The sequence below is a fragment of the Scomber japonicus genome, chromosome 17, assembly GCF_027409825.1.
Source record: "Scomber japonicus isolate fScoJap1 chromosome 17, fScoJap1.pri, whole genome shotgun sequence".
In the NCBI taxonomy this organism is placed as follows: Eukaryota; Metazoa; Chordata; class Actinopteri; order Scombriformes; family Scombridae; genus Scomber; species Scomber japonicus.
The window spans coordinates 21,547,744-21,563,647 of NC_070594.1; the positions used below are offsets into that span (position 1 = coordinate 21,547,744).

Consider the following 15,904-nt stretch of genomic DNA (forward strand, 5'->3'; position numbering starts at 1 on the left):
GTACCTTGTCTAGCAACAATGAGACTGGCTATGCAGTCTGGGACACTGGTGCCTGCTGCCAGGAAAGTGATGCCCATGATGACATCAGGGATTCCCAGAGTGTAGCCAATTATAGTCACCTGAAAGCACACAGACTGTCAGAGCTCACAAATGGTCTTCGGTCTGTGCCAGGAAGTAAATGTCAACCTTCATATCAAATATCCAACTTTAAATATTCCCTAACTTAGTGGAAAAAGTCACACACTTAACCAGACAGATTTAGACAGTAAGTATCTACTGCTTATTCTAAAACAATTTTTTTTTGTGAAAGCAATGCAAGATGGCTCCAACAAACATCTTAAAATTGGTATTTTCTCAGATTGATTGCTTGCTTTGTCCATAAATTGTCTAAAATGCCATTCATATTTTCCTAAAGCCCACAATGACAACTTTAGATAGCTTGTTGTGTTCAACCAAAAGTCCAAAATCCAAGCAATATTCAATTAACAATTATATCAAACAGAAAAGTAACTAATTTTTGAAAGACTAATTATGTCAGCATTATACTCAAGTAAATAGGTTTCCTGTTAGACTCACCATCCAGACCATAAAGTAGGAGAAGACAGCAATCCAGACAGTGGACAGGATGAAGGACACCATGAAGAATTTCTCCCAGCGAGGCTTGGCACTGTTCGGGACGGTAAAGAACAACAACAGGAGCAGAGGCCACGAGATGAGCCACTTCACCTTGCTGCCAATACCGCCTGCAGCAGAAACATACGTTAGCAATAAGATCATTGTCTTCGGGTTTCTGAATAGTGAATTTTGGGAAAACACATTTTAGGTTTATGCTCTGTATGAGAAGTATTATTATAAACAGTAGCCTCGTTTGTTCTGTCAATCTTTGCACTTTGAAAAAACCAAAAACCCGGTTCCTATTCATTATGTGGAGAGTCTATCATTCCAGCAACCTGATTGCTAATGTCATCCTTGAGCAGACATTCAATTTTAAGAGCCAAGCGCATACACACATCTTACATATTATTTTTGCTTTAGGATATTGTTCTTTTTTTTGCCTTGATCCCTGAATCATGCAGTCTCCTGCATCTATGCATTTATGATATAAAAGGATTTTGGGCTAATGTAGTCATTAAAATGTATGAATAGGCTTTGTGTTAAACCTACACTGTAAATACGGAGAGTCACCCATTTTTGTTCTCCTTTCTTTTCACTGTTGTTGTTGTCTGTGCTGTTATTGTTTTGTTGGAATGTGATAAATGAATAAATAATATTTTCACTTCAGGTTGCAAGACACCTCTGTTTATGCCAAAACCATCTGCATTTCTGTCCTCCCTGGCTTAAGTGAAATGGATAAACACGTCCCTCCATCTGTCATTACCACAAAACACTGAAAGCTTTTTTCCTGTTTAGTGATATGAGCAACTTCAGCATACTTTATATTCCATGAAAGCCAACCTTAATGGCTGTTAAAGACTGCTGATCCTCTCAGTGATTTTCTTTTTGAGGCCTGATCAATGTGGAAAATACTGATGCTAAAAGTGACTGTCTACACCAAAACTTTATCCCCTGCTCTTCCTCTCCTTTTCATGCCCTTTAAGCCAATACAATGCAACACTTAATACACTCAGATGAACTGCTTTCATCATAAATCACATTACCCAAATTCAGATTCTTTTCACATCAGCAGTCACTGACTAATAAAAAGGGCAGCCATGTTCAGAGCTGTCAAGGAGGATGATCATTAGTCAGTATGTTATGAAGCCACTGACTAATTAAGAGTGAGGATGTCAATCATTTCTGAAACAGAAAGAAACTCTGAAGCATATCAAGTGCAGCTGCCCAACTAAAAACTACTTGTAACCCGAATGAGACCTCGACTTCTTAAAATAAAGCACATCCATCAGAAGAAATAAAACAGATTTGTGAACATGATTGAAATCTAAAAGATGGGTTTCTCTTTCACCCCCAAGCAAAGTATCCACCCGTGCATGCCAAATTACACACATTCATCGAGTGAATACATGAATCACGTACGTGGAACATGAAACGGGGAGATGGTCTCGTTTTCCTCTGCCTCCTTGGTGGTTTTGTCCTCTGGTACGTTTCCGTTCTCTATTTCAACCTTCCCGTCGATCACTTGTGTCTCCACTCCATTGGCAGCTTGGACCAACTTCTGGCGCTTTCAGAAAAAAGACACTAAGTCAAAGAGCACTTGAGCAGACACGCTGCTAACTTTCACTGCTGCGCTGCTGTGCAATTTGGAGTGAGATAAAGAAACTGAGGACAGCAACAGCAGCGACATTAACTCGCTGGAGCAACAACTCCCATCTGTACCTCTGTAATGATGAGGCGACTCGCCATGCGCAGGCGCGTCTTGGGTCCAAAGTGGCTGGTGACCATGACACGCAGGCCAGCTTCTGGAAACCTGAACTTTGAAGGGCTGGCGTTTATGATCTCATCCACCATCACCACAGAGCCACGGCTGTAAGCCTTGCTGGGCTTGACTGAAGTTGTGGAGGGATAAGATAGAAAGATGAAAAATAATCTTAAATGAGTTTACAGACTATGTGCACTCAACATATACGCCTACAAGACCACCGCACATGCATTTTCATTTCTATTAGAATATATTTATAGTTTCAATTATCATTTTAAGTGCATATACTTGACACCTTACTGACACTGAAGTGTTCTGCCATGTGTTATCATAGTCCTTTACAAATGGAGTTTATAATTAACCAACTACACTTGACTGGAACTTCCTTAAGTCCAAATTATTCCAAGCATTGAAACTGAACAGAGATCATCTTTAAAGGCTGTGAAGACCTATGTAGTGTCCTATAAATATTTCCGGTGTCATTTTCTTATCTTTACGTGCTACAGAGCCAAGTTACTTAGGATTATTAATGGATGCACTGAGCCAGAAACATTTTGTCACCATGTCAGAGTTAAAGCTGCACCAGGGAAGTTTTTATGTCAACGTGCACCATCCCTATCACACTAACTCACAATGTGGGCTGGATGTGACAGTTTCAATGCAGACACAAATCAAACCTAAGTGCAAAAATGTCTCTTTAACAGAGCGAACCATCTGTCCTGACAACTTAGTGAGGCAAAGCTCTGAATATCACACCCTCTTATTTTTTTTTTTTTACAAACTGTGGCCTGGAAATTGATGTTCGTGCCTTTTATATTGCTTATTTTCTCAGAGATGAGGGTTTGGTAGTGTTATTTGATTGAAGACATCCACACACGCTGTCTTTCCAGGAAATATTGTACTCGAGGGGATCATCACACCGTATCAATATCTGTCCTGTTTTTATTATGTCTTACAAAATAGTGTGTCTACTCAAATGTATTGACAATTAGTCGAATGAGGGCATTTAACATGTCGTCACTGTCCAGAAAAAAATGATTTTTAAAAAGGAAACGCTGCCCTGTTTTCCTTAGCATTGTTACAATGTATTTTTCCAGGTAATCCAGCTGGTCTAATTATGTTAGACCAGTAGGGGAATTTCACTTACTCCTTCAGTTCATCTGAAAAGATTCAAAATCAAATTTGTAGATACACTGTTGTCCCTGGGCGACATTGATGTGGAAAAAGATTCACTAGTGACGACGTGTTCAGACTTCATAAACATGCATATATTTGCAAGCTGTAGCAGGGGTACGCATGTAAATACTAATGCGGCACTCACATATGTGCAGAATAACCTAGAGTGGTTATGACACTTTTATTGGGCTTGAGCAAATTCAGTTATGATGGGATCACTTCAATCAATCATCTAGTTTAATAAGCAACTGCAAATAAACAGTCTTTCTTCCACTTAAATCTATCCTCCATCGCCTCTGAGCCACATGCTGGTAAACAAGTCGTGGATAAAAAGGGGTTTAAAACTTAAGCGTTCACTGTCTGGATTCACCAATGTTAAATCTTTTGCCCCCTTAAATCCCTTTAAGGGGGCAAAAAACACCGGCTGGGTTGGTTGAAATTAGTGTGTTTGTGTGCAGTTATCGACACATCACATGATTTCGGAGCACTGAACTTCAAATAGCTTTTCCAAATTGCCTCATGTAGCTTTGAAGTTTGCCTACCAGTGGTGAATATTTATAGGGTGACCAAGATTGATTTCAGATTCTGTGACATGAGCGATGTAACCTCTGGCATCTTAGAGCTGAAACTCAGACTGTAATGCAGGTGGCGGACACTTGAAAACACATAATGGTGCCTCTTCAGATTTTTTTTTTATGATGCTCTGACTGTAAGAAATGTTTTATTGGCATCCTATAACTTCTCATTTGCTCTTTGCCCTCACTTGGCTATAAGATGTGGTATATGGGGAATAAAAAAAGTTCCACAGTACACTTATTAGTTTAACTCAGCCTTAATTTGACTTATTATGCATGCAAGAATGCACATAAATTAACTATGTAAACAGAGCCGGCATAAACATTTCCTCTTGTGAAATTCATTACCACTTCAGGAGTGAGTGGGTCTACGCCCCAGAGACCAGCAGAAGAAAAGTAGTATGCAAGCAGAAAGAATTGGCACACAGCAGCACAACACTGTTGACAATAAGCAAGAATAAGTTTAGTAAGGCTAAACAGACAGGCATGTTAACACTTATGCAGTCAAAGTGGGGTTAAAGGTCACTGATCAGAAGCTTCTAAAAAAGGTTAAAAAGGCAGAAAAAGAAGAAGTGGAGAACTGTGGCTAAAAGGAAGCTTTCACGCCAAGATTGCATTAAAAGATGTAATTTAGGAAATTTGGTTTTTCTTTAAGTTTTTTTCTAAAAGTGAAACTCAAAAAAAAGCATTCCCATGACATTAAACTGCACTACAGAAGAGATTAATATCTTCATTATGCACCTCCCGCTTTAAACACATTTCATTTCGTGCCTCCTGTATGCTCAGATAAGCCTCAGTTGCTTATCCTCCAAAGGACTAAGCAAGCTGAGAGGAAAATTAATGGAAGGACATGTATAACTTTATAAATTGCCAAAAGATAAAAGGAAAAAAAACAATTTTACAAACTGTCTCTACAGGTAATGCAGTTCATTGAGGTCATAGGACTGATTTTTTTATTGATCTTTGGCAAATTTAGAAAAGTGTGCCTTTGCAGAATTATACTGTAGCAGAGTGAATGTTGGCTAAAGGAATTCAAGTTAGTTCAGCAGAAAAGAGGAAAGGTTAAAGCCACAGAGTCTCTAGCTCAGAGGTATCAACCACAGTCTGCCAAAGTCACACTTCTAAACGCAATTACCCCATTCTTATTTCAACTATGTCTACTAGTCTATGGGATCCAGCCTGTCTGATTAACCTTACCTGGTATGAGTAAAGGCAATGACGGGTCGTCATCCAAAACATAGTCATAACTAGTATTACCGTCCTCCATCTCACTGCTGGCCACAGCGTTACCATTGGCCACGTTCTTCTTGGACTTCCCCATGAAAAAATTCTGCATGCTGGAGTTGAATCTAGTAAAAAGATGTAACATTATACCTAAATTAGAGATACTGAAATAGTTCAGCCCCCAAAAAAATAAAAAAACAAACAATATAGGACATTAAGTGTCAAGATTCATATTTGCAAATAGGGTTTACCGGCTAGATGAAAGCCTCCAACTTGTTTGAAATAAAGTATTAATTAGCTAAAATAACCTGTTTACGCTGCAAACTTCTATACTGTGAGTTACAGTAAGATGCCCTACTTTCTAAAGAACAGCACCAGCATTACATCACACACGCAAAAAAAATCTGAAATGTGCTTCTTGGCATTGGAATAGAGAAGAAAGAAAACTCAAAGGAATTATTCCAAGACCCAATGATTTCATCAGCCACAAGTCCATATGAGGACCATTACTTTAAAATGCTTCACAAATGCTGAACACACTGGTGCTGCCTTCCAACATAATGTGTGCAGAGGTTATACTGACAAAATCTGAAGAGATGCTCTATCCCTGTGAGAGCCTCTACACTTTCAGAGACCAACATTATCAGTCAAGTTTCATCTAACCTTAAAACTTAAAATGTCTTCAATCAGAATGCAGTACAAGCATTTCAATTCAGGATTGTGTTACTTTGTGTGACATTGAGTGTTAAAGAATAGAAATTGTTTTGTATAGATTGTAAAGTAGAGTGCCTAAATTGACAAAAGATTAGATGAATCAAAAATCAGCTACAATAGATTACGCCAAATAATACTTTCAGCTAAATAAATAAAATGAAGTGTAAAACAAATTTAAAGCTTTATACTTTTCCTTCAGCATCCAATGTGTGATTAAAGAATCTGTAGCTTAACTGACAACACATTGAACACTAGCTTTTTTAGCAAGATAGCGAGCTTGCTGAAGCTAACTGTCATAACAACTAGACAGTGCACATAACATTAATCATTCATGTACAGTACAGTGTACTGATGTAGCATCACTGTAAGAAAAAAAAACAACAAACCCCTACACAGTAGCTAAAATGAAGCATTTCAGCAGCCAAAAACAATAAGAAAGTTAGCTAGCTCAATCCAGGGTTAGCCCTTTTCTTCTCATCAAAATTAGGCCATATGTTTCCTCAGGCTTACATTCCCACAGCACAGGTATGACCATTCCCTTATGCACATAATGTGTTGTTGTTTTTCATCTATGAAAATGCTTGAAAGACAGGTGAAATTCTTTATTTTATTATTAAAACTGAGGGAACATAGGGCAGTGGGAACATAGACACACTCCCACTAATCCTACTTAGAAGTTTTATGTTTAGTTTTTTGACATTATGAGAAAAGAGACATTGAATTACATGCATCATACATGTCATGGGCAAGGATGAAATTATAAAGTCTACAATTGATTTCCACTGTAGTCCTTTATGAAAACAATCATATTAATTATATTTTCTACAGCACATTTAGTCCGTTTTGGGGCTCCATAGTAAAGCTATATAAAGTATATTTGACTTATCACATCCAAACTCAACTGCTCCTGATCTGAGATACAATACTAGAGGAGTATTCTAATTTTAACATTTTGCACCGTTATATTTTTCATTAAGTTGTTATCATTTTTTTAAATTGTAGTACACATGCTATTTAAGAAAAAAATATCACTGTCCAAAGCTGGAAGGTCATCATCAGGGCACCGATTGCTCTCTACTCCATTTTGACTGAATAGCCCAAAATGGTCAGCTGGATATTTTGGGAGAGGGGAGACATATGACAGCATATCCTACTGTAAGCACTTCTTTCCTCCAAATGAGAAAGGAGAGGAGTGATCCGGTTAAGCCTGTGCTCTTAGCCACTGCAGAGGGGGAAAGATTAAACTCTTATGGCAGGGAGAGAGCAGGCTGCTGCTGAGTGTAACACAGATTATCAGCTGGACAGAGACAGCAGCACAGGCACTGTGATGGCATTATGCAGTTTGGACTATGAAGACAGTTTTAGCGTAATAGATTGAATCTGTATCTTATGTTTGTTCATACAAGCTAAAAGTTGACAGATACTGTAAAGAGACAAGAGTAGCCGGCCAGCTGACTAAAACTAAAACATCCTTGCTTTTCTCAAATAGCTACAATGCTCATAGGCTATAGATTCATGCAGGTTTCATGGAACAGTAGATGTGTTGCATCTGAAATAAGGATTTAGAGGTAATTAGCTGTTAAAAAAGCCACTAAACATATGAAACTTGAAGATGCTATGTGCAATATTTTCTTAGATTTCTACACAAACACACAGTCTAATCTTGATACCTGCTATAATTGTCAGACAAGCCAACATGCCGTTATGATGAGCTATAAAACTGTGTCCTAACTGAATAAAATGCGTCATGAAATTTCCTTTTGCTGTAGCTTAATTCATTTGAGGTGCAAAGTTTTCACCAGAGGGCTCTTGAGCACAGTCTGATGCCAATATCTGAGCAGGGGACGAGAATGAGACACTCCGCTCCAGCTGGAAGCCCCGCTCATCTCTTGTGAAACTGCTGAGCGCACAGTTGGATATACTCGACTGCTCACAGGTATTAGTGTGTAGGAGCGGAAGTGTCTCTCCCCATGTGCACACTCAGGTTGTTGCGGCGGAAATCTGTCCGCCTACTTGCCTGGTTAGAACAAAAAGGAGCAAATAAAGTGTTTTAAGAAAGTGCAGAACTCACTTCATGACGAGGATGTAACCCGCATACATCAGAACTAGGATTAAACTCTCCCACCTACAAACAAAGAAGATACAGGTGACTGTTAAAATCATTTATGTACACTTATCCAGGATAGCTTATATGAATGTCCCCTTATTTTATATCTGCCTAATACAACCATTATTTGGGATAATGACCCGAGTAAGAGATTCAAAAACTGTAGATTTAAGAAAAAATTCCCCTTTTTTTACCATTAGGAGGATCATTAGTAACTGAATCCCTGAAGTTCTGTCAAACCTCACACTGTAGTAAATTGGACTTTTAAAAAAATATTATAAAATAACGATGAAAAACTCACCACACTATCTTCTCATCGTAGATGAACTGGAAAATAAATATTTATGAGGGTTAAAATGATACATACACAAATGCATTTAATGAGCAGATGTCCTGTCCAACTTACTGCGATTAGAGCCAGAACAGACAAGATGTAGTAGAAGGAGTCTCTGAAAACCGCCCACCAGGTCAGCATCACTACCTAAGAATACAAAGGGAAAAGGTGCAGCCATATTCGAGATATTATATAAGTATTTGCTCATGTAGACCAAAAGTACTTAATATGTAAATTGAAGGTGAGAAGTTAGAAGAAACACTTCTGATCTATGTTTGCCTTCAAGAGTTTACTTCTCCATTCCCACATAAACCAGTTCTGGTACTTTGTTTCCCTTCAGCAAAAACACTTCTGCCACACATGTGCTTTACTGCAGTCTATAAATAAACAGAAGATGCAGCTGCAGCAGTAAGTCACTGCCTGTCACACACACACACACCTGTCCAGCGAAGATCCCGCAGACTCCAATGATGCACAGGATGTTGAAGACCGCTGAGCCCACGATCGTCCCCACCCCAACATCTCCGTGGGTGATGAAGACACCTGCACACAGGAAGGTAGCCAATCAGAATCAGCCGTGACACCAACCATCTGGGAATAGCTTTGTGTATGAACGTGTGTGTGTGTGTGTGTGTGTGTGTGTGTGTCTCTACCAATGACAGATGCAAACAGCTCCGGTGCAGAGCTGCCAGCTGCCATGAAGGTGGCTCCGGCAACGTCTTCACTCAGATCGAGTTTCTGCATAAATAAAATAAAGGTGGGTGGTTTAAACAAACAAAACATCACTGTAACTCATTCTGAATGATAAAAAGCTACATTAATTTCAGTACCTCACAGATCTTCTCCAGCGACGTCACAAAATACTCGTCACATGTTATGGCGAGGGCCAGAAACATGTAGAGTGCCTATGGACAGAAACAGTAAAGTTTGAAGATTGTGTGCGTGTGCGTGTGCGTGTGCGTGTGTGTGTCAAGGATAAAAAGTGAGAATACAAGTGTGTGTGCATGTGTGGCAGTGCATGCCTCCATGGACACATCTTATCAGCAGAAATTAGATGAGTTAATAGAGCCTTGGCAGAGTAAAGATATTCTGCCGCTAGAGGACGGGTGAAGGAGAATCTCACAGCACAGCACCCAATTAAAAAACAGGGCCTGCATTAAATTCAAATGTCAATTCAGTGACGAGCTGTTTTCCTTACAATGTGAAAAATCTACAGGATCTGCATACTCCCACCGCTGTGAGAGAGGAGGGGGAGGCAGCCTATTTCAGTAGCTGAGGCGAGATCTATAAATTATAGATCAGGTGTGACATCATGGCCCGGCAGCTCTTGTAGTTGTGCTCTGCTCTATGCTATCCACAGGGGGCAGTGCAGGACTGCAGTATGATAAGATCCCAACACATTTATCCTCCTCTTAGTGTTGAATCCAGGACAATTTAAGTCATATACAGTAGAGCTGGGGACAGTTAACGGAGCAGTATATTGGATTGTGGATCAGATCTCAATTTTGGATGAGTTTAATTTCATATCTGAAATTAGACCGCTGGTTTAATTTCATATCTGAAATTAAACCCTTCATATACTGATCGTGAACATGTGTTAGAGGATAACATCTTCCTAACTTTTAAAATGAAACGCATACCCCAAAAGGGATCATGATACAAATGCCTAACATTGTTTGTTGGTTTATTTCAGCATCTCTGGTGCTGTCAGTTTAGCAGGAGACAGAACAATGCATTCACAGGTCACTCCCCTGCTTCTGCACATCAGTGCTCGACCATGCAGTGAAGGCAAGGTAACAGTTTTTACGCCCACACCTTGGCTCAAACAGGCTCTCAGTGTGTAAAAACAAAAAAGGTCAAATGACATGGTGTGCTCAGGACCACTGCTACCATGATAACAGTGAAGTCACATCCTTATTTTCCTTTCTCATTCGTGACTTTGAGGGTTTAAGCAATTTCTACAATTAAAAAAGCATCTTTAGCATCTTTATCAGCTTCTCCTAATATAGTTTGGCTCAATGAATCTTACATGGGACCACTTTTAAGCCATCAAAACAATACATTATTAAAAGCCTCAGCATTTCTCCCCCAGAATTTAGTTCCTCACAGTGTAGAGGCCACTTTGATAAAACATTTAGACTGTCATGCTGGGAAATAAAATTTCATTTGCATTTGAAGGAGTAATTTAACATTTTGGGAAATGTGCTTATTCGCTTTCTGGTGGGGAGGTAGATGAGAAGATTGAGACCACTCTGATGTATCTGTGGTAAATTTGAAGCTACTGACGCCAAACTGTGAAGACTGGAGACAAGTTCGCTAGTCTTGCTCAAGCAAAATCCACCAAATCCCTCCTCTGAAGCTCATAAATTTAACATATCTGTTTGTTTAATTTGTACAAAACCACAGAGTAAAACAATAGCAATTGGACATTTATAGGGGGTTGTGTGTTGAACTATACCTTTAATCTTTTTGGTTTCTGGTCAAAATCTTCTAAGCACGGTGGGGGAGTGTGTTTGAGGGGATTCATGAGTTCAGTGTTTCTATAATCCTAGCTGCAGCCTTGGGTGTATTTGATAAAGAGAAACTTTTTAAAGCCAGTTAAATCCAGCATGAAGAGTTCATTCAACTGATGCACTAAAATGAACAATATGATTGACTGGGTTCCCCCATTGAAATCCATTGATGGTTTTACGTCAAGTCAGTGGAGCTCGACGTGGCTGAATGTAGGCAATAATGGTTTCTAACGAGGAGAAGCAGCTCACACCAACAAAAAGAAAGAAAAAGAAAAGAAAAAGACATGTGCCCGCTCCTGAACTCCTGACCCGTGCCTTTATTTTTCTTGTGTTATTCTTACAAATCATGCCAACATTTGAACTAAAAATACCCCGACCTCAGAGAAGCACTACCATATTTATGAAGCTTTTTACAGACACTCAAAGGGAGTAGAAGTTCTGCATAGAAAGACATTGCTTTACAACACTTGGAACCATAACATTAAATTGGTGGTATGCAAGTTGTGACAATGTGCATTGAATACATTCAGAAATATTTAAGACTACATAGTATATATAATAATATGTTTAATGCAGTGCAGTTGGTTTAAATGTAGTTCTACCTTGTGTTTCTTAACCAGCAAGCTTATCATTTTTGTTTGTTTGTTTACTATTAAAAGTTAAATGTGGATGTGCCTTAAATAATTTAGATGTTTTGACACTTCTGTGTCTGCTCTCATGGTCTGAAAATCCCAAATGCAGCTGCAAGATTTCTTTTAGTACCACTGAAATGTACCTCTTCTTTTTCCCCCCCTGTCTGGAGTAAATACATGATGGTCTGTTTCTGATGGTCTGAGTTATTGTGCAAAACTGTATGCTTCCTCATTTTAAATGGTAATGTCTGTACCATCCCTGCATCATCATTTGAGTGATAAAAACATCCTTTGTGGCATTTTTAAAAGTATAGCTCAGCAAAACCTGCTACTGCAACCTCACCTAACCATGCAGGCTTTGTGAACTGGAAAAGTTAGGTTATGTGAAAAGCTTCCAAATCCATCTACAACCAGCTAAGCTGAATGCTGACTGGGGACTGAGATGCAGGTGCAGGCTATTAAAAAAAACCCAAAAAACAAAGAGAGAGAGACGGACACTCTTCTTACCGCCGCAATGTGCAGCAGAACAGCCCCACTCTTCCGTTCATTGTTGGTGAAATAGTCTTGAGGGAACTCGTGTATTGCTGAGGAGAGAGAAAATGTGACAGTCACCACACATCAGCAGCATAAAAATCAAGGTACATTTCCCTGCCCTGCTCTGAGAGGACTGTACAACTTCCTGATGGGTATCGGTCTCAGAGGAGCAGGCCTGAGATGCCCTCTTGGCTCAGCAGGCTTATACTGAACTCATGGCACGTATGGAAGCATTTTTCCTTCTCTTGTTCTCATATCTCTTTCCACTGGATTATCTAATACAGCGAAATTATCTTGTTTACCTAAAAAAAAAAAAAAAAGAAAAAACAGGCCATCACTGCCAGAAGGGGTTAAATGCAAATTAAATTAGAAGCCTGTGATCACCGTCCAAAAAAAAAGCTGGAAGAAAACATCAAGGGCTTTGAATTTTCAAAAAGGACTGAAATGGCTCAAAACACTTTGTAAATCATCCTCAGCCTGCAGTATGTCACACCACCCAGTAACCAATGACTTCATATCTATTCATGCCCAAGTTGATTTTTTTTTTGGGGGGGGGGGGGGGGGGGGGTGGGGGGTGAGAAAAAACACAACAGTCAACCAGCACATTTCAAAAACAAATGTTAAAGCTCTGGCTATATTAAGAGTCTGAAGTCATACAGGATTAAAGCAAGCAGGCAGAAAAACCTCCCATGCTGAGGACTCATCATTCATCATCCAGAGCTCCAGCTGGAACACAGTGTGATCGTGGTACCACCATACGGCTCAGATCTCTGGGAGCACAGACACTCCGCAGTGCACCTGGCTGGAGACAGAAGCTGGCCGTCTCCCTGACGGGACCCTGCATCTGTAGGGAATGGCCTCTGTTTGACCTGTTCCTGTTGGACCCGGGCTTCAGTCTCACATCTTGTCTTGCCTTATAAACAGCCTGCAATATTATTAGCATATTGCTTACCCACGCTACAGCTATCTATAAAGCTACAGTTAGCCTCATACAGCAGGCTGAATAAACTATCCAGCTGAGTTTTGATCCATGCAGCAGCTCCATTTTTTGCTTTGAGTGAAATGTTAATCATAGCAACACATCTAGAGTCATTCGCAAACATGTTGACTAAAATGTATATGTCATTAAAATTGATTGAGATTCATCCTGTGAGGATCATAAATGTCTGTACTAAATTTTATGGCGAACCATTCAGAAATTGCTGAGACATTTCACTCCAAACCACAACTTTGACTGTCTGGTGGTTCAGGTGATGAGTAAAGTAGGCATCATCTTCTGGAGAAAATGCAGATGCCTTTATTTTCGTGACAATCCATACCTGACCTTAACATCTCTAGAACCATGCTTTTTTTGGTTATTGTGGCTAAAAAGAAAACAATAAAACAAATATATAGGACTGCTTTACTGCTGTACTGATCTATAGGATAACAATACAGTATACAACAGAAAGGAGGATTTGGGCCCTTGTCACATATGGACTTGTGAAATGGAACAGTGCTCACCTGAGACATATCACTGCATCTGTCCCAACCCTCTCTGTTGTCTGTTTTTATGATATTTGATGGTGTGCACACATGACTGAATCAGCGCAGCATTTGGAACACTGCACAGGCAAACCAAATATCCTCAGGATGAAGTCTTGATCATCTGCATGCCTCCTGGATTTCATTCAATTACATCACACATATGGAAATGTAGTACCTTTTTATATCTCCGTTAAGCCCATGTATCATTTAACACATTACATTTGCAACTGAACAAAAGAGCAATGAGACACAACACACAAAGCTAGAGTACTATTTCTGGCACAAATTAGTCCAACCTTGATTTGCAAGACTTCTGGTATCTCACTGGCAACACTGCATAACAGTAGATGCAACTGATTAAAGGACAAAATAATAAAAATAATAAAAACTTCAATATGTGTGTAATGTTGATGTAGATGACCTTAATATAAAATGAGAAACTGGAGAACACCTGGCTGACATTGGAATCTTACAGCAACATTGACTGTATCAGACGGCTTTAGCTCATTTCATTTCTGACAGGTTTATGTGCTGAATGTAACGTGTTGGAAAGCCGACTGCCTCAAGCAAAGGCGCAATCAATTACAGGATTTGTCAGCTGTGGCCTCAGAGGTGACTGAAAGCAAACTGATGCCAATACAGAAGGCTAAACTCCTACTGATACTTCATGGACAAAACAACCCCGAACACATACATTATTCTGGCTGCAGAAGGTTACCTGTCCTGAGAAAAGTCCAGTGGAAAAGTATTTTAGTAAAGCAAGTTTAACATTCACACCCTGCTTCCATGTGTAGCCACCAAACCTGCAGGTCTGTCATTGATCAATAATTAAATGGCAAAGACATCTGTCTTCTTTAGTTACTTGTTTAGCCCCCTCACTATCAGCTCTGACTGGGAGCTTGTTAAAAATAGGTGATCACAAAAGGTGTTTAAAGGACGCCAGCACTGTGAAGGCAGGGAGATGACAGGCAGGCAGAGGTCACCACCCCGTCCCTGTAAACATTCAATCAGACAGCGTCTGCAGGGTTGGTCTGCATATCTCCTCACTGTGGAGGTCAAACCAGACATGAACATGCTTCCACAGCCATTTCCCACACAAGGACAGACAATATGTACACACAGGAGGACAACAGATAAACTGCTGGAGTGATGTATATATGTCATTTCATGGAAGCAGGGAAGTAGCATTTTTTGAGAAACTAAATTGGAGAAATTTACTCTGCAAAATAACTAAAGTGACAAAATGAATTACAAATTTTTATCTTTAAAATTTATTGAGCACAAATGGCCATCTATTTGCTGATTGGAGCACCATGAATTTGGCGAGTCTGCTTGAATACATAACTTTTTGTTACATGATCAGTCATCACTATGAAGTGGTAATAACCTGTGTATGTGTCATTTTTAACACTTCATACATCATTGATAATCACTTCAAAATAATGATTACAATAATCTATAATGAAAATAGAAAGTAACTAGGAGGTATAACTGGTACATATTTGGCATCTTGAAACAAAATGTAAGCCATTTTTTGAAACACTTTTAATAAACTTAGTTTGTTCACACTTCAGAAATTTAAAATCATGTGAATATGAACGGCACCAAACAAACTACTTTCAGAACAAATCTACTCTGCTGGAGAAAGGTTTGGTGGTTATAAAAGTCTTGAGGGGAGAAAAAAAAAGTTCATGTTCTTGTGTTTGCATAAACCTGCTGTCCTTTTTGGGGGGGGGGGGTGAGAGAGGGAGAGTGTGAAAGAGGAACGCCTGGACTGGCACAGAAGGAGGCAAAAACAAGAACAAGTCCTCTTCAGAAGCTAAGCTACAAATCTATAAATAAACCCTGGATTCTCTGTTTGGACACCTGACTGTGCCGCTTATGCAAGAAATTACTGGCAACACTTTTGTTCGTGTGTGTCCAACCCCCATCCCCTCATCTCATCAACCCCAGAAGTAATTACAAGTCCACACAGAGTCTTCACAAGAAGTGTTGGAGGACTTTAAGACACAGTGCTGCCACAGTCCACATTAAGGCTATGATGGCCACTCCATGTGGCACAAGCCAGGGTGCGCTCTTAGTTTCTTTAATGTTGGTGTTGCTGCATTGCTATAGAGTTGGCAAAATATTTTTTTAAAATCAATCAGGAAGAGCACCTGTTCCTAATGTAGATATAAAGGGCTCATTCTAA

The 15,904-nt window shown here is 39.5% G+C and overlaps 1 protein-coding gene across 1 annotated transcript in view; it reads right to left on the minus strand.

The window, feature by feature from the left end:
* Positions 1-15,904, minus strand: part of slc24a4b (solute carrier family 24 member 4b) — a 30,356-nt gene that overhangs the window by 2,061 nt on the left and 12,391 nt on the right. The window contains exons 3-14 of the mRNA XM_053336846.1: positions 12,160-12,236; positions 9,338-9,412; positions 9,161-9,245; positions 8,947-9,050; positions 8,580-8,654; positions 8,475-8,500; positions 8,138-8,191; positions 5,386-5,477; positions 2,335-2,504; positions 2,035-2,179; positions 577-743; positions 5-119 (exon numbers count right to left, since the gene is read on the minus strand). Coding sequence (XP_053192821.1) covers positions 5-119; positions 577-743; positions 2,035-2,179; positions 2,335-2,504; positions 5,386-5,477; positions 8,138-8,191; positions 8,475-8,500; positions 8,580-8,654; positions 8,947-9,050; positions 9,161-9,245; positions 9,338-9,412; positions 12,160-12,236 — 1,185 coding nt within the window. The remainder of the gene's footprint in view (positions 1-4; positions 120-576; positions 744-2,034; positions 2,180-2,334; positions 2,505-5,385; positions 5,478-8,137; positions 8,192-8,474; positions 8,501-8,579; positions 8,655-8,946; positions 9,051-9,160; positions 9,246-9,337; positions 9,413-12,159; positions 12,237-15,904) is intronic.